The 23,904-nt window shown below is 47.8% G+C and overlaps 1 protein-coding gene across 4 annotated transcripts in view; it reads left to right on the top strand.

Moving 5' to 3' along the window:
• Window positions 1–23,904, top strand: part of ARHGEF19 (Rho guanine nucleotide exchange factor 19) — a 67,882-nt gene that overhangs the window by 19,210 nt on the left and 24,768 nt on the right. The window contains exon 1 of one of the 4 annotated variants that reach the window (XM_075605947.1): window positions 15,883–16,257. The exons of 1 other annotated variant lie outside the window; for it this stretch is intronic. In XM_075605947.1, coding sequence (XP_075462062.1) covers window positions 16,163–16,257 — 95 coding nt within the window. In that variant the 5' untranslated portion in view covers window positions 15,883–16,162. Of the gene's footprint in view, window positions 1–15,882; window positions 16,258–23,778; window positions 23,896–23,904 lie in introns of those variants that run through there. 2 more of the 4 variants (XM_075605945.1, XM_075605948.1) reach the window with 2 other exon arrangements.

Here is a 23,904-nt window from a genome sequence, read left to right as displayed (position 1 = left end):
TGCACCGCATTCAGCACCAGTGCGGTTACTGCACCGCATTCAGCACCAGTGCGGTTACTGCACCGCATTCAGCACCAGTGCGGTTACTGCACCGCATTCAGCACCAGTGCGGTTACTGCACCGCATTCAGCACCAGTGCGGTTACTGCACCGCATTCAGCACCAGTGCGGTTACTGCACCGCATTCAGCACCAGTGCGGTTACTGCACCGCATTCAGCACCAGTGCGGTTACTGCACAGCATTCAGCACCAGTGCGGTTACTGCACCGCATTCAGCACCAGTGCGGTTACTGCACCGCATTCAGCACCAGTGCGGTTACTGCACCGCATTCAGCACCAGTGCGGTTACTGCACAGCATTCAGCACCAGTGCGGTTACTGCACCGCATTCAGCACCAGTGAGGTTACTGCACCGCATTCAGCACCAGTGAGGTTACTGCACCGCATTCAGCACCAGTGAGGTTACTGCACCGCATTCAGCACCAGTGCGATTACTGCACCGCATTCAGCACCAGTGCGGTTACTGCACCGCATTCAGCACCAGTGCGGTTACTGCACCGCATTCAGCACCAGTGCGGTTACTGCACCGCATTCAGCACCAGTGCGGTTACTGCACCGCATTCAGCACCAGTGCGGTTACTGCACCGCATTCAGCACCAGTGCGGTTACTGCACAGCATTCAGCACCAGTGCGGTTACTGCACCGCATTCAGCACCAGTGCGGTTACTGCACCGCATTCAGCACCAGTGCGGTTACTGCACCGCATTCAGCACCAGTGCGGTTACTGCACAGCATTCAGCACCAGTGCGGTTACTGCACCGCATTCAGCACCAGTGCGGTTACTGCACCGCATTCAGCACCAGTGCGGTTACTGCACAGCATTCAGCACCAGTGCGGTTACTGCACCGCATTCAGCACCAGTGCGGTTACTGCACAGCATTCAGCACCAGTGCGGTTACTGCACCGCATTCAGCACCAGTGCGGTTACTGCACCGCATTCAGCACCAGTGCGGTTACTGCACTTCTGTCATTTATCTTCACTTAGTAAGGCATTGTTTCTCTTTTAAGGAGAAAACGAGTTTGGTTGTAATTATAGGGTCTGTGAATGAGGTCTGGAAGCCGACAAAACGCACAGAAAGTCGGGAGAGAATGAGCTCCGGTGCGAAGAGCTGTTACTGAGATTACAGCGTCCAGGCGGTGGGGAGGTGTGTAAGAGCGCTGCTGGTGGTGGGGAGGTGTGTAAGAGCGCTGCTGGTGGTGTGGAGGTGTGTAAGAGCGCTGCTGGCGGTGGGGAGGTGTGTAAGAGCGCTGACAGTAAAAACAAAAAACAAAAACTGTGCGCTACTACCTAACTACCTATAAAGTGTAAATGTATAAATATATACAGTGCAGTGACTATACCATCAATTTAGTGATAATTTTTTTTTTTTTAAATTAAACCACAACTCCCACAGTGAGATAATTATACATTAAATAATAAGTGCCACATAACCGTGTTGGGGATAATGGCGTCTGCAGCTGTAAACGCAGGGGTGGCTCAGCACCCCACACACACTAAGAGAATGGAAACAAAAGAAAACAGCGCACAACGCCAAATAGTGAAGCAAATTCAACAATATATTATAGAATTAAAAAGGGGGTAATATATCTGCGTACATGAAAAAAGTTGGTAAAAGGCATGTAGTGTGTATCACACTGTTTACCACTCGGCAGCTGTTAACTGTAGAATCGGGTGCTTGCTTCCCTCTGCTGATGCAGCTCAGTTGATTCTGGGGCAGGACGTCAGTCTTTCACTCCCAAGGGGATTTCCCTTCATGCAGCCAGGTTCAGCAGCTGGTACTGGGGCTCGGTGAAATCGCTCCTGCTTCCTGGCCGATATGAAGCTGCTCCTGTACCTCGGCAGGTGTATCCTCTGCACAGAGGTTAAAACGCAGCTTGCTGGGGTGCCCTCAGCGTGCCACGATGCCGCTCCGTCGCGGGACGCTGTGTAGTGACGTCACTGTCTACACAGCAGTGGTGGATTCAATAGGGAAGTTTGAACAGTCTTACAAAGTCTCTCACAAGTGTCCAAAACAGCACACAGGATGAAATAAAAACAGGACAGGCCAATACATAGACAAAGGCCAATGTAGGCAGATATAAGGCAATAGAATGTTACATCCAACTAGTTTCGTAGAATTAACTACTTGTTCAGTGTAAGAGCGCTGCTGGCGGTGGGGAGGTGTGTAAGAGCGCTGCTGGCGGTGGGGAGGTGTGTAAGAGCGCTGCTGGCGGTGGGGAGGTGTGTAAAAGAGCTGCTGGTGGTGGGGAGGTGTGTAAGAGCGCTGCTGGCGGTGGGGAGGTGTGTAAGAGCGCTGCTGGTGGTGGGGAGGTGTGTAAGAGCGCTGCTGGCGGTGGGGAGGTGTGTAAGAGCGCTGCTGGCGGTGGTGAGGTGTGTAAGAGCGCTGCTGGTGGTGGGGAGGTGTGTAAGAGCGCTGCTGGCGGTGGGGAGGTGTGTAAGAGCGCTGCTGGCGGTGGGAAGGTGTGTAAGAGCGCTGCTGGTGGTGGGGAGGTGTGTAAGAGCGCTGCTGGTGGTGGGGAGGTGTGTAAGAGTGCTACTGGTGGTGGGAGGTGTGTAAGAGCGCTGCTGGCGGTGGGAGGTGTGTAAGAGCGCTGCTGGTGGTGGGGAGGTGTGTAAGAGCGCTGCTGGTGGTGGGGAGGTGTGTAAGAGCGCTGCTGGTGGTGGGGAGGTGTGTAAGAGCACTGGTGGTGGTGGGGAGGTGTGTAAGAGCGCTAAAAAACAGAGAAAATACTGTGCGCTACTATCTAACCCAGAATTTAGAATATAAATATAGTGCAGTGACTAAACCACATAAATAAGTGACCAAGAAATAAATCACAATAACCACAGTGAGGGTGTATATATGAAGAAAATTATATCACATAACCGTGTATTTGTAGAGGCGTCTGCTGCTATAAACACAGGGGGTGGCTCAGCACCCCCCACACTCTAAGAAATGGAAACAAAAGAAACAGCGCACAACGCCAAGTAGTGAAGCAAGAAATGCTATGTATTGGTAATTACAGGGTAATAAATCTGCGTACATCAAAACAGTGGAATAGGTGCATTTAGTGTGTTTCACACAAGTTACCACTCAGCAACTGTTGTCAGAAGAGTCTGCAGCTTGCTTCTCTCAGCGGGGGCGCTACGTTGGTTCAGGAGCAGGATTAATGTCCAAAACCCCTCATCCAGCAGTACATCGCTCCCAAGGGGATTTCCCTTTACAGCAACCACGCTCCGTTGCAGGTATTGGTGCTTGGTGGGACCGCTCGCGCTTCCAAGCCGTCTGGTGCAGCTCGTGTTTCTGGGTTAGATAGTAGCGCACAGTATTTTCTCTGTTTTTAACACGAGCTGCACCAGACGGCTTGGAAGCGCGAGCGGTCCCACCAAGCACCAATACCTGCAACGGAGCGTGGTTGCTGTAAAGGGAAATCCCCTTGGGAGCGATGTACTGCTGGATGAGGGGTTTTGGACATTAATCCTGCTCCTGAACCAACGTAGCGCCCCCGCTGAGAGAAGCAAGCTGCAGACTCTTCTGACAACAGTTGCTGAGTGGTAACTTGTGTGAAACACACTAAATGCACCTATTCCACTGTTTTGATGTACGGTGGGGAGGTGTGTAAGAGCGCTGCTGGCGGTGGGGAGGTGTGTAAGAGCGCTGGTGGTGGTGGGGAGGTGTGTAAGAGTGCTGCTGGCGGTGAGGAGGTGTGTAAGAGCGCTGCTGGCGGTGAGGAGGTGTGTAAGAGCGCTGCTGGTGGTGGGGAGGTGTGTAAGAGCGCTGCTGGTGGTGGGAGGTGTGTAAGAGCGCTGCTGGTGGTGGGGAGGTGTGTAAGAGCGCTGCTGGCGGTGGGGAGGTGTGTAAGAGCGCTGCTGGCGGTGGGGAGGTGTGTAAGAGCGCTGCTGGCGGTGGGAGGTGTGTAAGAGCGCTGCTGGTGGTGGGGAGGTGTGTAAGAGCGCTGCTGGTGGTGGGGAGGTGTGTAAGAGCGCTGCTGGTGGTGGGGAGGTGTGTAAGAGCGCTGCTGGTGGTGGGAGGTGTGTAAGAGCACTGCTGGTGGTGAGAGGTGTGTAAGAGCGCTGCTGGCGGTGGGGAGGTGTGTAAGAGCGCTGCTGGCGGTGGGGAGGTGTGTAAGAGCGCTGCTGGCGGTGGGGAGGTGTGTAAGAGCGCTGCTGGCGGTGGGGAGGTGTGTAAGAGCGCTGCTGGCGGTGGGGAGGTGTGTAAGAGCGCTGCTGGTGGTGGGAGGTGTGTAAGAGCGCTGCTGGTGGTGGGAGGTGTGTAAGAGCGCTGCTGGCGGTGTGGAGGTGTTTAAGAGCACTGTTGGCGGTGGGGAGGTGTGTAAGAGCGCTGCTGGCGGTGGGGAGGTGTGTAAGAGCGCTGCTGGCGGTGGGGAGGTGTGTAAGAGCGCTGCTGGCGGTGGGGAGGTGTGTAAGAGTGTAAGAGTGCTGCTGGCGGTGGGGAGGTGTGTAACATTGATTAATAACTTATAACAACTTGTGCCAAGCTCCAGCAGTAAAAGAGTGAGCACGCATAGGGGATAATTCAGTAGGTTATGCCAATTCTGCACTACTGCACGCAATCTCAGGTCATTGGGAGTTTTTGTGCAGTACTGCTTAATTGGCTCTATCACACCTTACTTAAATACCCCCCATATTCTGTAACTAAACAAGGTATGAAAATGTGGAATTCACTCAATGTTCCGTGTCTGTTTAATGAGTCTCTCTGCAGTATTAGTAATTCCTGGCTGAAAATCTCAATATATAGGCAAACAGACAAAATAAATATATATCCAATAAAACCTGCTGAGCAATTCTGTCTCTGCCAGAAATTAGGGGGAAGGGAGACCAGGAGTTCTGTTGATCAAAGTCACGAGTGCAAAACCAGGCAAAACAACTGTGCACAAATGATCAAGGAAAGCCATTCCCACTGAAATCAATGGGATATTTTCCTTTGATTAATCTGGTGCAGTATTTTTTAGCACCACGTTTTCTCCAGTTTTGCAGCTGGGAGACTTTAAGATCTAAAAGTGAAGCTCCGAATAATAGTTTGGTAACAGCAGAAGGTGGCATCCCTCACAATCTATGGAAGATGCATTAAAAATACAAAAGACTACGGTAGATATAGTATAGCAATGGCTTAAGTCCTCAGTAAGCTTCATTACCTTGTCAAACAGCTACACCAGGAGTGGCCAACTCCAGTCCTCAATGGCCACCAACAGGTCAGATTTTAAGGATATCCCTGCTTCAGCACAGGTGGCTCATTCAGTGGCTTAGTCAACGAGTCTAATGAGCTACTGCCTCCATATATAACATATATGGTACATTCATTTAGAATGAAAAAGTCCACTGTCGTGTGCTCTGGAGAAGGCCTAGTACTAGTATTTTCATATAATATTGAATATCACATAAGGATAGTTAATTCAAGGTCCATCCACCTCTCAGACATCTGCATGGGTTTTGGTGGTAGATATGCAATGATCTTACCTCCTATTGTCTTCGTAATTCCCTGATTGCATGCCTCCAGGATGAAATGATGACGTAAACAAACAATGGAGAAACTCCGGAGCAACAGCGGCGTGAATCACGCCAAAATTAGCGCTAGAACTCAGGTACGTGAAAAAATATATAGCTTTATTAGGACATACACAGAATAGTGGTCTTAGGTGCGAAACGCGTGGACGTTTCTTTCTCTAAGTGGCGCTTTCTCAAGGAGTTCTCTAAGACCACTATTTTGTGTATGTTCTAATAAAGCTAAATATTTTTTCACTTACCTGGGTTCCTGTGCTAATTTTGGAGTGATTCGCATTGTCTGAATTCATTTAGAAACCTACAGAATTCTCCTCCAGAAACAGAACACATATAAATCACGCAAATTACAGGTTCAAGGTGGCACTGTATATCTCTCCTGTAACAGCAATCTCTGGACTTCTTGTGCTTGGGCACACGTTTGCATGCTGCCCTGGGGTCCAGGGAGGCAGGAAGTAGTCACAATGAATAAAACATTCACACTAACAAACACACTCACGTATCTAAATGTAGCAAGCAAAATTGGTTGGAGAATAAATTCCCTGAGGGAAACCATTGCTTAAAATAAAGCATGAGGAGACCAAGTTACCAAGAAATGAGAAGACTTGGGAATTGGCAACGAGACATGTAGAGCAGGAAGGATCACGCCATTTAACAACAGCAAGAGAAACAGAGAGGTAACGAGAGGTAACGCTCAATGTATTCTTCCTGGTAAAACATTTTATAAATAAATAAATCAAATCCAACTGGTCACAGCAAAACAACCTCAGGGTGGGGATCCAGTGACGGGCCAGATTAGGGACTTGGATATACTGTATCGGCAGCATTCTGCTGGTTCCTGCTCTTCATGGTCAGGCTAATAAACTATGGTGTCATCTTCACTGCGTGCAGAGGACCATCGGTCTCAGCTGTAGAGCCTGAGGTTATGCATATCTGTGCAATAGATAGAGAAAATAAAACCATTGATTGGTCTCCCTTCAGCTTGCCGATGCCAATATATGCCAGTCAAAAACAATATTGTGGCTGCAGATTGTTTTTGGAGGGCAAAGAATTTTATTAGAGATTCCAAAATATACCAGAACCGAACACCACACTGATACTGGGCATCGATTTTGTTTTTGTTTTAGAAAGAGGAACGATTGTTATTCATGCCAGTTCCAGGAAATGTATGTATGTACTGTATTTATTTATGTGGAGGAGCAGTTGAATTTAAATTCTAGGAAACAGATAAAGGTAGAGAAACCAACCTGATGACACAGAATAACTTGTTGAATTTTGTGTATTACATATCTATCTCAGCCAGTACTGTCAATACAAGAAAAAGTCCTGTCTTCTGATCTTAGTCCATAGAAATGTGAGCACAGTACAGAACTTTTAACATTAATTCAGTGGTAAGATCAGTATGACCAATGTTGTGGTCATGGACATGGTGAGATAGACCTTCTGCTGGACCCCCATCTCAAGTTTCACATGCCAAATAATGAATTTCAGAGGAAAACAGTGAGTCCATAAAGAGCCCATGGGTTACTCATTTTAAAACCAGGAGCAGACCCCAGGTTCTGTGTGAGCTACAGACATTTCAATAGTGTAACAATGCATGACTCATATCTATTGCAAAGAGTTGATGGCTCTGTAATGTTCTTGCATGTGCACACTACATATCTACATTAGATATGGCACAAGGTAATTGGCTGGTGGAAGTTGCCAGTGCAAAGACAGCTTTCATTTGCCACTGTGGTCTGTACCAGTTCAGAGTAATGGCATTATGATGTGCACCGGCAACAACCCTGCGTCTGATTATTACTGTGTCAGCAGGGTTAGTCTACCGGTCTTGTATGCTAGTCCACAATAATACTGTGTTTGCATCACATACATTTCAGCAACTTTCCAAGACCTATAAGAAGTCTTACTACACCTTTCAGAGGCTGGTCTTACCACTAAAATTGCCAAGTTTCACTTTTGCCAAAAAGCGGCACTTGGGACATGGAGTGGCACAGTCAGGTATACAGTTTGTGACATGGAGTGACACAGTCATGTATAAAGTTTGTGACATGGAGTGACACAGTCAGGTATACAGTTTGTGACATGGAGTGACAGTCGGGTATAAAGTTTGTGACATGGAGTGGCACAGTCAGGTATACAGTTTGTGACATGGAGTGGCACAGTCAGGTATACAGTTTGTGACATGGAGTGACACAGTCAGGTATACAGTTTGTGACATGGAGTGGCACAGTCAGGTATACAGTTTGTGACATGGAGTGGCACAGTCAGGTATAAAGTTTGTGACATGGAGTGGCACAGTCAGGTATAAAGTTTGTGACATGGAGTGGCACAGTCAGGTATAAAGTTTGTGACATGGAGTGACACAGTCAGGTATACAGTTTGTGACATGGAGTGACACAGTCAGGTATACAGTTTGTGACATGGAGTGACACAGTCAGGTATAAAGTTTGTGACATGAAGTGGCACAGTCAGGTATACAGTTTGTGACATGGAGTGACACAGTCAGGTATAAAGTTTGTGACATGGAGTGGCACAGTGAGGTATAAAGTTTGTGACATGGAGTGACACAGTCAGGTATACAGTTTGTGACATGGAGTGACACAGTCAGGTATAAAGTTTGTGACATGGAGTGACACAGTCAGGTATACAGTTTGTGACATGGAGTGACACAGTCAGGTATAAAGTTTGTGACATGGAGTGGCACAGTCAGGTATAAAGTTTGTGACATGGAGTGGCACAGTCAGGTATAAAGTTTGTGACATGGAGTGGCACAGTCAGGTATAAAGTTTGTGACATGGAGTGACAGTCGGGTATAAAGTTTGTGACATGGAGTGACAGTCGGGTATAAAGTTTGTGACATGGAGTGGCACAGTCAGGTATAAAGTTTGTGACATGGAGTGACAGTCGGGTATAAAGTTTGTGACATGGAGTGACAGTCGGGTATAAAGTTTGTGACATGGAGTGACACACTCAGGTATAAAGTTTGCGACATGGAGTGACACAGTCAGGTATACAGTTTGTGACATGGAGTGACAGTCGGGTATAAAGTTTGTGACATGGAGTGACAGTCGGGTATAAAGTTTGTGACATGGAGTGACACACTCAGGTATAAAGTTTGTGACATGGAGTGGCACAGTCAGGTATAAAGTTTGTGACATGGAGTGACAGTCGGGTATAAAGTTTGTGACATGGAGTGACACACTCAGGTATAAAGTTTGCGACATGGAGTGACACAGTCAGGTATAAAGTTTGTGACATGGAGTGGCACAGTCAGGTATACAGTTTGTGACATGGAGTGGCACAGTCAGGTATAAAGTTTGTGACATGGAGTGGCACAGTCAGGTATAAAGTTTGTGACATGGAGTGACACAGTCAGGTATAAAGTTTGTGACATGAAGTGACACAGGTATAAAAAAATTGAAGCAGTGGCCATATTTTGCCCGTCCCAAAATGTGCATCAGATACATCCGTTTCTTAAACTAACTGCTTACTACAGGAAATGTATAACAATGATGCTATGATCGTTGACCCATTCACCTACTGTATCTCACTCATCCCAATGTCAGATGGCTGTTCCACAGCCTTTCACCTGCTAAATAACTGCATATTATGAGCTTCTGTATTAATCTTGCCAGATCTTGAAAGACCTTTTACTGGACCTACAGGCATTAGAGCAGTGTTGATGCCGAAAGAATGATCGGCAATCTGATATCTTGGTGGCCTAGGCCAGTCGTACATTGTGCCGGTCAGAACGCTGGTACTTTACCAGTGACAAGGAAATGCCTGGCAGTGATCTGGGCAATTGAACATTTACGAACTCACTTGGAAGGAGGACAGACCGCCATGCATTATAATGGCTGAGCCGTCCAGATCCTTACCCCATGGAGTTTACGTCTGCAAGAATTTGACTTTGAAATTGTCCAAAGACCAGGCAAAAAGAATATGGTTTCAGATTCACTCTCCCAGAATCTAATACAGATTTGCAAAGGAACCAGCCATTTTATCTCTCTCCAGTGTACAAATAGAGGCACTCAACCCCGAGAGGCACAAAAGACCGACAGCAAGTTGTCTAAATTGTTCTATATTATGGCGATGCAGAAGTACAGTATCCTCTCCTCGTACAAGGTGTATACAGTATGCCACAGGCAATAAGAGATACTATCTTGAGATATGACCATGATCACTTTAAGGCTGAGTTTATAGTGGAGAGTGGCTGTGCTCTCCAGCGCTGATGCTTGCTGATGCTCATCTCAAGCAGCTGCTTTTCATGTTCTTGCCCATCAGACAGAGCGTGTGCTCTGGTAGGCGGGGCTTGTGGGCGGAGGCGGGACAGGGATCTGTGTGATAGATATGTAAGTATGCTATGTATGTATGTGTATATATATAGGATATATATAGATAGTGTTCGACAAACCTATACATTTGCTCGCCCCGGGCGAGTGGATTTAACATCGTGGCGAGCTCCTATTGGCCCAAGCAGCACACGTGTGGTACTAGGTGGCGAGTAGATTTTTTTGTTTGGCGAGTAGATTTTTTGGTGATTTGTCAACCACTGTATATAGATATATCCAAAATATATATATCATATATATATAAAATATATATATCTCATTTAATATATATCCCCTATATCCATGGATATAATGGATATTTATATATATATATATATATATATATATATATATATATATATATATATATATATATATATTTTTTTTTTTATATATATATGGACCCCGAATTAAAAAAAAAAAATTATTAAAAAAAAATTGTACACTGCATACACTGCACACACACAGCACACTGCACACACTCACTACACACATCACAGCACACACAGCAGCAGCACACAGCACTCTCACAGCACACAGCACACTGCACACACTCACTACACACACTCACAGAACACACAGCACCAGCACACAGCACTCACAGCACACTGCACACACTCACTGCATACACTGCACTAGCACACTGCATACACTGCACCAGCACACAGCACACTGCACACACTCACAGAACACATAGCACCAGCACACAGCACTCACAGCACACTGCACACATTCACTGCACCAGCACACAGCACACTGCACACACTCACTACACACACTCACAGAACACACAGCACCAGCACACAGCACTCACAGCACACTGCACACACTCACTTCACACACTCACAGAACACACAGCACCAGCACACAGCACTCACAGCACACTGCACACACTCACTGCATACACTGCACCAGCACACACACGCACTTTCCCATACATACACACACACACACACTCTTTCACACACACACACAAAGTGGGGGTGGGGGGGGGAGGGAAAGAGAGAAGAGTGGCCGGCTCCTCGCCTCCATCGCCCGCCCGCACACCACCCCGCTCCCACGATGCTCCGGGCACCCCACCCCCCATGACCCGCCCGGGCAGGCAGCCACGGGGATCGGGGCTGAAGGGGGACAACGATCCTGCTCCCACCACTGCTCCGGGACCCCCCCGTGGCCGAAACCCCCCCACCCCCTTCCATCACCCGCCCTGGGCAGGCAGGCAGCCACGGGAACCGGGGCAGAGGGGGGACACACTGTTTACCCCCCCCCTCCATCACCCGCCCCGCAGCTCCTCTCCAGCAAGCACAGAAACACAGATTTGCCTGTAGCTTGAAGCTGAGCGAGCTTCAGCAAGCGTGAGCAAGCAAGCGGAAGCTTTCACTCAGAATGGCACCATAACATATAATGGGTCTCTGAATGTATGCTAAGCGAGCCTCAGCGAGCATGAGCAAGCACTACGCCACTATAAACTCAGCCTAAGGCCTCGGCCAGGGTTCCCGCTGGCGTGCTGAGGCGCGCTGAGGCTCAGGGAAAGCGGGTGCTTTCCCTGGCCTTGCGGTTGCTTTCTCTGCGCGCCGTCAGGGGGCGGGCTTGGGGCGGGCGTGTCAGTGACGTCACAGAGCTGGTTCGCCCTCATTGGGCGAACCGCCCACATGACCGGCCCTGCGCGCCAGCAAGCGGGAAAATGTTAAATTCTGGTAAGACCTACGCTTCCGCACGCTTGCGGAAGCGTAGGCGAGCCCCTACTAAAGCCGCTCTAATTGCGGCTGTAGGGGCTCAGTGCTGAGCGGGAGCGAGCGTCAGCACGGTTCAGCAAGTAAGCGCTTACCATGGCCGAGGCCTAAGGCCTCGACCAAGCTCCCCGCTGGCGTGCAGAGGCGCGCTGAGGCTCAGGGAAAGCGGGTGCTTTCCCTGGCCTTGCGGGTGCCTTCCCTGCGCGCCGTCAGGGGGCGGGATGGGGGCGGGCCAGTGACGTCACGGAGCTGGTTCGCCCTCATTGGGCGAACCGCTCACGTGACCGGCCCTGCGCTCCAGCAAGCAGGGAAATGTTAAATTTCCCTAAGACCTACGCTTCCGCGCGCTTGCGGAAGCGTAGGCGAGCCCCTACTAAAGCCGCTCTAATTGCGGCTGTAGGGGCTCAGTGCTGAGCGGAAGCGCGCCTCAGTGCGCCTCCGCCAGCAAGCAAGTACCTTGGCCGAGGCCTAAGTCTAAGTGGTCATTTACAGGCAGCAAAGATACCCCAGCGATGCTAAGAACCCAAGCTTCTTGAACAAGGAAGTGCAAATAAATGAAACCTATGTGAAATCTTTCCGAGTCTGACAAACATGTAAACCAAGTCAGCAGTGTTCAGCAGGATACATGGTACCTATGGGAATGAATGTCGTGGTCTGGATTGCATTTGGCCTCTGCCTAGAACACCACGAGGAGACCTCCTTGTATTGCTTGATGTTTCGCAAAATGGGTGGAGATCTTTGCTGTAAAAACAGTAACTGCACAAGTAGCAGCTTCAACATTTGTCAAAGATATCATCTGTCAGCATGGAGAGGCAAGGTGTCTTAGAGGACCTCCTTTCATAAGCAATCTTTTTTTGCAACAGCTCTGCAGATTTTGAGAACAGAGCAACCACTAACCATAGCATACTACCCACACACGTTGTGTATTTTATTATTGTACCCTTGGTGGGAAGCAGGGGGTCTCCGGAGCCAAGCCGCGTTAATTTCCCCTCTGCGGACCACCTGGTTCCTGAGATACATACCTGTGAAGGGGCTGCTGGTAGTAGCCCTGGCTGGGCGAGGAATATAGATGATTAAAGGTCCTGCATGACGCCGGCAAATATGTCGCAACGTCATCTGCCGCGACTTCCTATTGGCCCGCGTGACACAGGGCTTTTAAACAGGATTGAGCTACTGGCAGCACTTTTAAGGGTATGTACCTCGGGGACCAGTGGGTCCCCAGAGCTGAAATTAACACGGTTCAGCTGTAGAGACGCCATTCTACACACCTAGGAGAGTGGGGTTAAACAAATTAGATGCTCCAACATTAAAGCTCGCAATTGGAACATGGTGGTGGTGACTGGCGCATCAACTGTGGTTTGTATATTCTATTCTGGATCCAGGGTCATGTCTGGGGTATGAATGAACCCAGCTAGCTTCAACTCAGCCCTCTTTCTAAAGCACAACAAGTCCTGTATATTTTCTTCACTTTATTTAGGAAAACAGCAATAAAAACCGCCACTTGTGGATAAGATTTTTGTGTTGGAAAGGTGTATCTCTGTGGGTGCTTTGTAGTAAGGGCAGGTGAAAAGAATTGGCCTTGCCATAGGGGTGTAACATGAATGTACTCACTCTGCCAATGTCAGGAAGTAAAGACAGTGGGTACTGCTTGGGACACAGGGATAGGGGTCAGGCCATACTAACTGTCAGCAGGGACAGGGGGGAATGGGAAAGCCCATTAACTTGGAGGACTGGAGATGTTGCCAGGGCAACCAGGGGTGTGACAGACTGGAAGGAAAAAAGGCAACATAATGTATCCATTCCATCTGCACTGGGAGTGAAACTGCAAGGAAAGTAACATCCAAATACAGCTAGCAGGCAGAACTGCCAAGGAAAGGGGGGGGGGGGTGAAACAGAGAAGAACAGAAATGGGTATTTCTGTTCCATGACATATTCCACAAATTGCATTTGCCCACAGGGCAGTTCCTCGTGTCAGTACAGGTGAGACACCTACCTTCCTGCAGTATGGCTGGGACATCACAGCTCCTCCCCATGGTTATATAACCCCCAACACCTACTCCAACACCATCAATAGATAAGCTAATTTGCAAACTTCTCATGCAAGAAAGGAATTGGAAAGAAGTCATTCCAGTTTCAAAACACTATTGTGACCAGAAGAGGAGAGCGTGCTCCTTTAAAATAGGGGATTTAATCCACCTTAAATAACACACCCCAAGTCTGATGCTGGTGTGGCACCCGGCTAAAATGTCCCCTTACTCTGCATGTCAGCCCTGGTAGCTGCAGGCAGTGCCGGGGTTACACAGTGCTCACCAGGCTAGACGTGAGGCAGTAGTTGCTACTATAAAGTGTTTACTATGTTGCCCCTTTCAGCCACATGTTTGGCCCTGTCACCTCTGGACATCTATTCTGCCCGGATACTGGAGGCAGACTGTTGGCCACACCCTAGATATAAAAGAGAGCACCCATCTTTTATTCCTCAGTACCAGGGAGTTCCTCCAGGGGCCCAAATACAATCAGGGTACCCCAAAGATCTCCAGGCTATGTGTGCCTATAAGACAGCAGGTGACACCTGTATGTGTTTTCAGCTAGGGAAAGTATTCCAATTCAGGCCCTTAGATTGTATTGTATTGTACAGTATGTCTTTATTTATATAGCGCCATAAATATACAAAGCGCTTCACAGTAGTAATACATGTTGTAATCATATAAATAACAAATAATATAAATAATAGGTCATGGGAATACGTGCTTCTGACACACTGTAAGAGTGGAAAGGTGTGGATCATCAGGAAGCGCAAACATGTGAAATAAAACACAAATACTGATGGTGCAGTATAGTAGTGATAGTGGCGTGGGTAATATATTAGCAGGTCTATATGCAGAATACTCACAAACGTGAGGTGATAATGGACACGTAAAGGTATCTTTGGGAGGTGTGCTGCAAGCAATGCAATCTGAATGGCAATCTGTCACCCACCAAATGAATCACTCCAATGGACCTTAGTAAAAGATAAAGCCGGACATAGTGCAGACTGTACAGGATAATTCACTACACACATACGTCCACGAGTGGCGGAATGCGCGGAGTGTATTGGTAACAATAATAAATAAAATCCGCAAAACGCAAATCTCCTGAAGAAACCGAGAAGGTGAAACGCGTAGAGTGACGTCGTTGCATCAACCGGAACCTCTGGAAGCGGATGTCGTCACTTCCGGTCCTCGATGAGACGCATCCGTGACACGCACGCCAGCACAGAGGGATAGCAGAGATACCACTCAACCGGTTGCAGAGATCCACTGCGTGAGATCTAAATGCTTTTTTAAATCTTTGACCATGTGAGTGAATTGGATTTTATCTACCCTTATAAATTATCCTGTACAGTCTGCACTATGTCCGGCTTTATCTTTTACTACGGTCCATTGGAGAGATTCATTTGGTGGGTGACAGATTGCCATTCGGATTGCATTGCTTGCAGCACACCTCCCAAAGATACCTTTACGTGTCCATTATCACCTCACGTTTGTGAGTATTCTGCATATAGACCTGCTAATATATTACCCACGCCACTATCACTACTATACTGCACCATCAGTATTTGTGTTTTGTTTTCACATGTTTGCGCTTCCTGATGATCCACACCTTTCCACTTGCCACGAGGACTGAGAGAGAGTCCTGCACCGGGTTACAGCGGCATTTGTTACATGTGTTTGTATGAGTATCACTAATTTTTAAATTTTTTATTAAGTTGATTTTACACCTCACTGTTGTATTTACTCACTTCACTTTAGTATACAGAGCGCCACGTTTGATAAGGTTTTCTTCTATACACACTGTAAGAGTAACATTAAGGAAGAGGAGTCCCTGCTCCGAGGAGCTTATAATCTAATTGGTAGGTAGGGGAACGTATAGAGACAGTTGGAGGGAATTCTAGTAAATTCGTCTGCAGGGGGCCAAGCTTTATGTATCATGTGTCCAGGATTATCCACAGTGCTATTCATATGCTTCTTTAAGCAAGTGTGTCTTAAGGTGGGTCTTAAAGGTGGATAGGGAGGGTGCTAGTCGGGTACTGAGGGGAAGGGCATTCCAGAGGTGTGGGGCAGTCAGTGAAAAAGGTTTAAGGCGGGAGAGGGCTTTAGATACAAAGGGGGTAGAGAGAAGACATCCTTGAGAAGAACGCAAGAGTCGGGATGGTGCATAACGAGAAATTAGGGATGAGATGTAAGGAGGGGCAGAAGAGTGTAAAGCTTTAAAAGTGAGGAGAAGAATGGAGTGTGAGATGCGGGATTTGATCGGAGGGATAAGGGGCTGAGGGAGTCTACGTTGCTGTAGGAAGCGATCCATGCCAGGGTTAAGTAGGGGACCTGGACGTGGGGTGACCGGTGTGAAGTTTCAGGTATAGGGTACTGAGGTGGACCTATCCTGGGTTCCAGTCCCCGATTTAAGTTGGGATCAGAAATGGACTGACTCACAATGGCAGATATTGAATACTGTAATACTGTACTGAAAACCTGTCCTGTTATGGAGATGATGCTGATCAATGAACGACCACGTTATAAAGTTCCCGGTGCCGTGTTTCTATTACCTTTACTACAAGCCGGCGCGGATCCACCAACAAACCCCGAGAAGACTAAGGTAACCGCTGAGCTAACACCTTTTTTGAGCAGGTATAAACCCTGTTAATGCACCAAGACTGCTTATCTACCTCATTTTTCACTGTGGGGTGGAGGGTGAGGGGGGTAGGGGTGTTACACTAGTACTTTATATACCGGGGTTTACAGCTACATTAGCCCCAGTATATGAGGGGCCCTACAGAATTGCCCAAGCAGTGTCTGAAGGATCACTACGCTGCCAGAAAGACAACATGAAGGGATTGTTCCTATGGTAAATCTCTTATTATACTTGGGAACCCGCAGCAGGCAGAGAAGTGCTCTAGCCAGTTACATGCAGACAGCAGCTCAAGTGTAATACAAAACTCTGATGACTCAGATACAAACCATGCGCTGATCCCTGAAAGTGAGCCCGCTGGGAGGCCACGGAGGTCACCGTTAACCAATTAATTAGTGCAGTAAAAAACTAATATGAATTAAGTGTTTCTTATCGTATAAAACCTTAACTTCAAACAGCCTTACAAGGTGCAAAGGGTTGCCAAAGCTAAAAACACCATCTAAAATGAAAATAACTTGAGTACGCTGCATGTTCCCCACGCAGTCTCAGAGGTGCGTCCCTTCCGGGTTCGGCAAATTCGGCCGATGACGGGATGGGATGATCTGGATCCGCAGCGCATCGGCCGGTTCCTTTGGTCCGCGGATTTCAGCGGATCAATGGCAAAAAGGGGCGATTTGCGTTTTGCGGATTTTATTTATTATTGTTACCAATACACTCCGCGCATTCCGCCACCCGTGGACGTATTTGTGGAATCCGATCCGCAGATTCAGCGATCCTTTGGCGGACAGCGAGTTGCTGAATCCGCGGATTGGATTCTACAAATCCGGCCACAGGTTTTATCCAAAGGCGGATTTTGATGAATTCCGCGAGGATTGAAACCGCCCAAATCCGTCTGCAGATTTTACACCGCGAGTCGGATTTTGGGGGTAACATCATTGAAAATCCTGGAAAACCATCTCTAGTGGTGGGCAACAGCGTTGCGCAATGACTTGCGTGAGCAGTAGTACGGACACACAAGCAGTCAACGCGTTTCGCGACACTGGCCATCGCTTTTCCAGAAGTCATGCTACTCACTATTTGCCAAACTATTTGACGCACCTCTGAGACTATTTGAAGAACACGTGGTCGGACAGTCACGTTTGGAGCTGGAGCGCAGCGGAAAGCGGACTTTTACATATGAGATTTTGACGTATGTTATCATACCAGTAAATACCGGCTTCCCTAAGGCAGGGTTTTCAACTCCATTCTGCAAAAAAACCCCAACAGATCAGGCTTTGCGGATATCCCTGCCTCAGTGCAGGTGGCCCAACCAGTAGCTCGGCCCGATTGAGTCACCAGTGCTGAAGCAGGGATCTTAAAACCTGACCTGTTGGGGTTTCCTATTTCCTGCGGAAGGAAGGAAGCGTTTGTGCCCTTGATGTGTTTTTTTTTTATTTGATTGGCAATTGCAGACTGCAGATCGAGACCCTGAGCTGCTCCACAATGACTGACCTGTCCGTCACCACTGCGACCAGCAAATTCGCTCCCCATCATGCTTTGTGCTTGGCTCCAGGGAGGCCATGTTTGCTACTGTGGTTAAGGAAGGGCGGGGCTAATGATGTTTTGGGGTGGGGTGCAGTCAATGATGCCATATGGGCAGGGTCAAACCTCCCAATATTTACAATGATGGCATGTATGCCTTTAAGTATGTGTAACCCTGTTTCCCCCTACCCAATCTCACATAGGGTCTCCTAAGAGAAATGGCTCTCTGGTTACCTCGGTCTTGTTGGTGCATACCTGCTGGTAACAGGGTCCCCAGGGTCTCCCACGGTGTCATGGGGGATAACAGGACAGGCTTCTGGGGTTGTGCCCGAATTCTTCTTGCTGATGCAGCGCCTCCATCTTGTGCAGCTCCCAGGGGTATGGGGTGAAGTATCTGCAAAAGAGTTATGTTCCCCTCCTCCCAATATACTGCACTCTGAGGCAGGAGGTAAAGGTAAAATGCAGATGGTCTTTATAATATCTTCTCTGTTCAGCAGCAGTCTCACACACAGCAGATAGATGGTGTTCACCCTCAGGATGTCCTGAACTCACTCCTGACCAAGGGCACCAAGAGTGGTTCTTGCTCTTCCCCTACCCTCTTTTAGGGTAGGAGTTATGGGATTACCCCAGACTCCCCTAGGGGAGGCCTCAAGCCTACCAGAGCCCTGGCAGCTTATCACAGGTACCCGGTCTCTCTCAAGGGTAGAGACCAACTGACTTAATGGAAGTGACAACACAGTAAGCAGCTCCAACAGGCACCGCCCCTGTGTCTTCTAATTGGACACAGGGCCTGATAACACAGCCTTCACTGACTCACTGCACTGCATGAAGTGGGGAAAACCCATAATTACTCCTGGCAACCTGCCCTTACCAGGTATTATTGCACAGGAGGAGGACAGAATAATAGCCCAAACCTACCAGGGCTATATATGTATTCCTTGAATAAGGAAAGTATGTATCCTGTTTAGTTAGTTAGCCTGCTGGGAGGTAGGGGTAGAAGTAGGACTGTGTGTAAGACCAGTGTTGGTATTCTGCATGGCCAGGTTAGTTAGCAGATAACTGCATGTTGTGCTATATGTATGTAATACAGTTTCCCCCCCTCTCTGGAAGATGTCACTACTGTTTACTGCTGTTGTGGTGCGGTCATACCTGTGAGGGTCCAGGAGAGCTGAGTGGTCTGCGATGGTGTGGGAAACAGGACAGGCTTTTGATGATCAGTTTTCACCCAGGGTGTCAGCGTCTCCAGCTTCAGTGGGCTCCAGTATATCCACAGCCAGCCCCCCACCAAAGCAGACTTCTTTCACACCTCTGCCCAACAGACTGTAAACTCAGGCAGAGGTATATAAAACAAAGGGGCTGTATTTGCTGTCACTGTAGATGGTACACACAGCGGATGCAGATGGGTCACAGAGGATTCCAGGCCTCTGGATGGTGCTTGGCATGGAGGCCTCTGATCTTTCTGCCTCCTCACCAGAGGTGTGGGGCATCAGTGAGAAAGATTTAAGGCAGGAGAGGGCTTTAGATACCAAAGGGGTAGGGAGAAGACATCCTTGAGCAAGACGGATAGTGCATAGCGAGAAATTAGGTCTGAGATGTAAGGAGGGGCAGAAGAGTGTAAAGCTTTCAAAGTGAGGAGGAGAATTGAGTGTGTGATACGGGATTTGATCGGAAGCCAGGAGAGGGATTTCATGAGGGGAGATCCTGAGACAGATCTAGGAAGAGTAGAGTGATTCTGACAGCAGTGTTTAGGATAGATTGTAAGGGAGACAGGTGAGAGGTAGGAAGGCCGGACAGCAGGAGGTTACAGTAATCAAGACGGGGGAGAATGAGGGCCTGAGTCAGAGTTTAAGCAGTCGAGGAACAGAGGAAAGTGCGTATCTTTGTTATATTGCGGAGGAAAAAGCGACAGGTGGGAGATGCCTGAGAAGCAACTGAAGAGTACCCCAGAGACCCCAGAGAGTCTTGTGTATTTGTGATGGGACACGAGTAAGAAGAGAAATTCTGCCCTTGCTCAAGGTCAAATCCTCACACTAGGGTAGGTGACCTTCACTCCTTGGTGACTTGAAGGAGCGGGGAGAGAACCATTGCCATAGTTTTGATTCCTCTCCCTGGAGGCGATACAGGCTCAGACAGTGAGAGAGACAGCTGAAATGTCTTCTGTTTGCATTTACAGTAAAACCTGCATGTTTCTGGCTATATCTGTTGGCGGGGAGTGCGCTCTGAGCATCACATTATTCCTCATGAATAAGCATTTCATACGAGACGCACATGTATCGCTGCCAAAATATAAACCCCATGAGCATAACAAATCCCATTCACTGCTGGGGGATCTGCAGAGCATTACGTTCGCTATTAGAACTGCAGAGCATTACTACCTAACCCCCTTACTGCTAGGCGCTCTGCAGAGCATAGGCTGAGCGAGTAGCTCAGAGGTAAGTCCCCTTGAAGTGGGGTGACTCCAGGTTGAAGTCCCAGCGTCAGCTCTGGGATGGGTCATCTCACTGTCCCAGGCCTCCAAATTAGAGTGCAAGCTCTGCATGGCAAGTACAACCCCGCAACATTTTATATACAGCACTGTAAGCACTATGTAAGGGAAAAAATATATTGCATTATTACTTAACCCCCTAACTACCAGAGGGAAATGCAGAGAATTACTATGTAACATGTTTACTTCTTTTCACCAAAAAGCTACAATCTCTCCTAAGACAAAAGTAAATCAATGTTGTGTGGCATGATCAATAATTGAATATGGAACCAGTTGATGCCTTTGAAAAAAAATATATCACACAATTACAAGTCTTTTTTATTTTTATTATATAAACTTTTAATGTTTCCATGGCAATCAAATGCTTTGTAAGGTTTATCTAATCTTTTTGGCTAATAAGCGTGTTCGTTGATCTTAGAATCTGTTTTACGTAATTTGTCTTTTGTTTGTAAAGAAATTATTCACACACACACACACACACACACACACACACACACACACACACACACACACACACACACACACACACACACACACACACACACACACACACACACACACACACACACACACACACACACACACACACACACACACACACACACACACACACTACGAGGACCTGTGTATACCACCACCTGTAAAGTTCGCAAAAATGTGAAATTTAAGAGCAATTCATGAAAAATGTTGTGAAGCCCATAATATGAAGATATTCGCACATCGCTACTAATCACCCCGTATTGCTTAGTAAATATGGCCCCGTTTCTACCTCCAACCTCTACGAGGTCCCATTTGTAAGATTATATATCTGTGCACGCAATGAGTGACACAATCCCTTTTTATTGAGTCCGGTCACAAAATCAATTCTGACGACAAAGCGACGAAAGCATTTGATTAAATTGATTTTGTGTAAAAAAAAATGTCTTGAGACAGGCCCCAACAGTAATTCTGGCAGCGAAATGACAGTCATACTTTGAAAATTGTAATGTCACCAACTGCCCACCCCCCCATACTGCCCCCCATACTGCCCCCCATACTATCCCAACTTTAGATCTGCAGAGCATTTCTCCCATACTGACTTACTTCTTGCAAATGTATCATGTATACGTCCTGAGTTATAAATGAAAATATCATTTTTCCGCGTTCCCCCTGAAAACAAATTCCTCGTCCCAACGCGTGCCAAAGGATGTTATAGGAATCTCCTGCGTGTTCATCTCATGTCTCAGACTAATGCTAGCTTGTGTTTTTTTTTGTTCCCTACCCGATTGAGTCCTGCTTGGTTCTTCTGTTTGCCCCTTACTATGCAGCACTGAAGGGGTTGGATGCAATGCCCATAAATCAGTGTGTGCGTGTGAGTGTCTCTCCTGCTTCTCTGATTCTTTTGTGTTGTGTTGGTGCACCTGTTCTGTGCTACCAGGTGATACCATGTATGTGTCTCAGGGATAACACCAGTCAGGCTACCAGCAGAGCTTGGAGGCAGATGCTCTGCAGACATGTGGCAGACGTGTGCCCAGGAACACGGCATCCGATACCCACAGGCATATTCTTATCATACCTCGTCCAAAAGTACAGCCCAAGTACGGCAACTCAAGTAGTATCTATGAAGTCCAATTTTATTCCCAATATTTATAACAAGCCACAACCAAGATAATTTGACTACGACATAAGAACGCTAATGTCGAGCAGCCGTTAACTAAATAATATGCTTTATCAATGTAATAAATGTGCTATTGTTGTCTTTGTAACAGCCTCGGAAATAAAGATTAACTTAAAAATATTGGGCCACATTTTCTAAGCTGTCTTCAGCCATAAGACACCTTCCCGTGCCAGAAGACACTTACAGCTGATTCAAGTCAATGGTAGGGATCTTCCAGTGTCTGAAGAAGTCTTATGGGAGGCAGGGCCGGTGCAACCACTAGGCGACCCAACGGCACATTTTGGGGGGTGGTGGGAACAGAGGAGAACCACGGCGATGGGTGTGGAGGAGGATGGTGTGCGATGGAAACAGAGCGGAGGAGGTGGGGGGCGGAGGAGGGTGGCCGGGGAGGGGCGTGCCCCAGCGATTCAACCCCGAAATCTTGACTGCCCAGCGCAGGTCCTCCCCTGCTCTACTTCAAGACTGCAGCCAGCCAGGCATTTTTTAATTGGGGGAGTGAGAGAATGAGGAGATGGGGGGGGAGAGAGAATGAGGAAGGGGGAGAGAGAGAATGAGGAAGGGGGGAGTGAGAGAGAACGAGGAGGGGGGAGTGAGAGAATGAGGAGGGGGGAGTGAGAGAATGAGGAGGGGGGAGTGCGAGAATGAGATGGGGGGAGTGTGAGAGAATGAGGAGGGTGGGGGTGGGAGAAAGAGGAGGGGGTGCAAGGCTAAAGGTTCACCTAGGGAGCTGAATACCCTTGCACCAGCCCTGATGGAAGGAGACTGCTTAGGCTGCGCTTATACAGCCGGCGACGCGACCAATGACGTCACCCGTCGCCATTGCGACAAATTGTATTTGGACGTTTAGGCGAACATCGCTGGATGATGTCATAAAAGGGGAGGGCAGAGGCACGGAGAAGCACCTGATTGGCCGCAAAGGGAGACCGTCGCTGAAAAAATCAAATAGTGACTACCAGATTTTTGGTAGCACCGTCACTCCGTCGACGGGTGCACTATAAGCGCACGCGACGGCGACAATGCATTTGTTTTGCCGCGACGTCGCCAGCACTATAAGCGCAGCCTTTGCAATGATGGTCCGTTATCTTTCCGTGTATTATTCTTCTGTCGGCTGCCTTGTCTGATATCACAATGCTGTTTGGTTAACCAGCAAATTGTGGATTGTTCTTTCAGTGCCGTGAAATGACCTTCCTGGTGATGGCTTTTTATAAACACATGGAATAAAACAATGCCTTTAATATATCACTGGAGGGCCCACATTTAAGCAATACACATTTTGGTTGTGGATTGTTATTATTTGTTTTCAATACACCTCGTTAATGCATTGGGCTGTGATATGTCATTAATTAGTAGTACCGTCTAGCTCGTTTTCTAATGGCTTATGATGTTATACTTCGCTGTATGAGAATAACACAATGATTGTACATCACAGTGCGTGTTTTGCTGCTGTGTCTGTTGCTCTGACGTTGTCCTTATTCTGCACTGCACACGTTAGCACAGTCTGAAAAAGAAAATCATTTACCAACCATGCAAAATACAGGGAAACCTTAATGGGGTCACTGTGTTACTGTATCAAAGAGCGTGTATTAATGCAAAGAAAGGTGGGCTTTGGTGCAATGCTACAATTGTTGCTCTCTGTCTTGTCATGTGGAAGGAACTCGCTGAGCTTCTTACATCTGGCCCAGATTGGTGAGCAGACGGGAGGCGGGGGGGGGGGGGGGGGGAGAGGGGAGGGGGGAGGAGGGAATGATAGAATGTGAAATATTTGATTATATTATGTGCTCCAGGTAACATTCCCCAAATCTCAAACAGGTGCTCAGGAGGCAAACATTTAAGGACACTGCCTGGATACATTGATGGGCAAGATAAAAATGCCTCTTTGTCCCAGTTTTCTCCAAACTCCTAGACCCCAAACTGGATGTTGGGAAGAGTAAATCGATGTAAAGTGAGTTGG

This window comes from Ascaphus truei, chromosome 6 (assembly GCF_040206685.1).
Source record: "Ascaphus truei isolate aAscTru1 chromosome 6, aAscTru1.hap1, whole genome shotgun sequence".
Taxonomy (NCBI): Eukaryota; Metazoa; Chordata; class Amphibia; order Anura; family Ascaphidae; genus Ascaphus; species Ascaphus truei.
The sequence above is the reverse complement of the archived record's forward strand: the minus strand, read 5'-3'. Positions and strand labels throughout refer to the sequence as shown.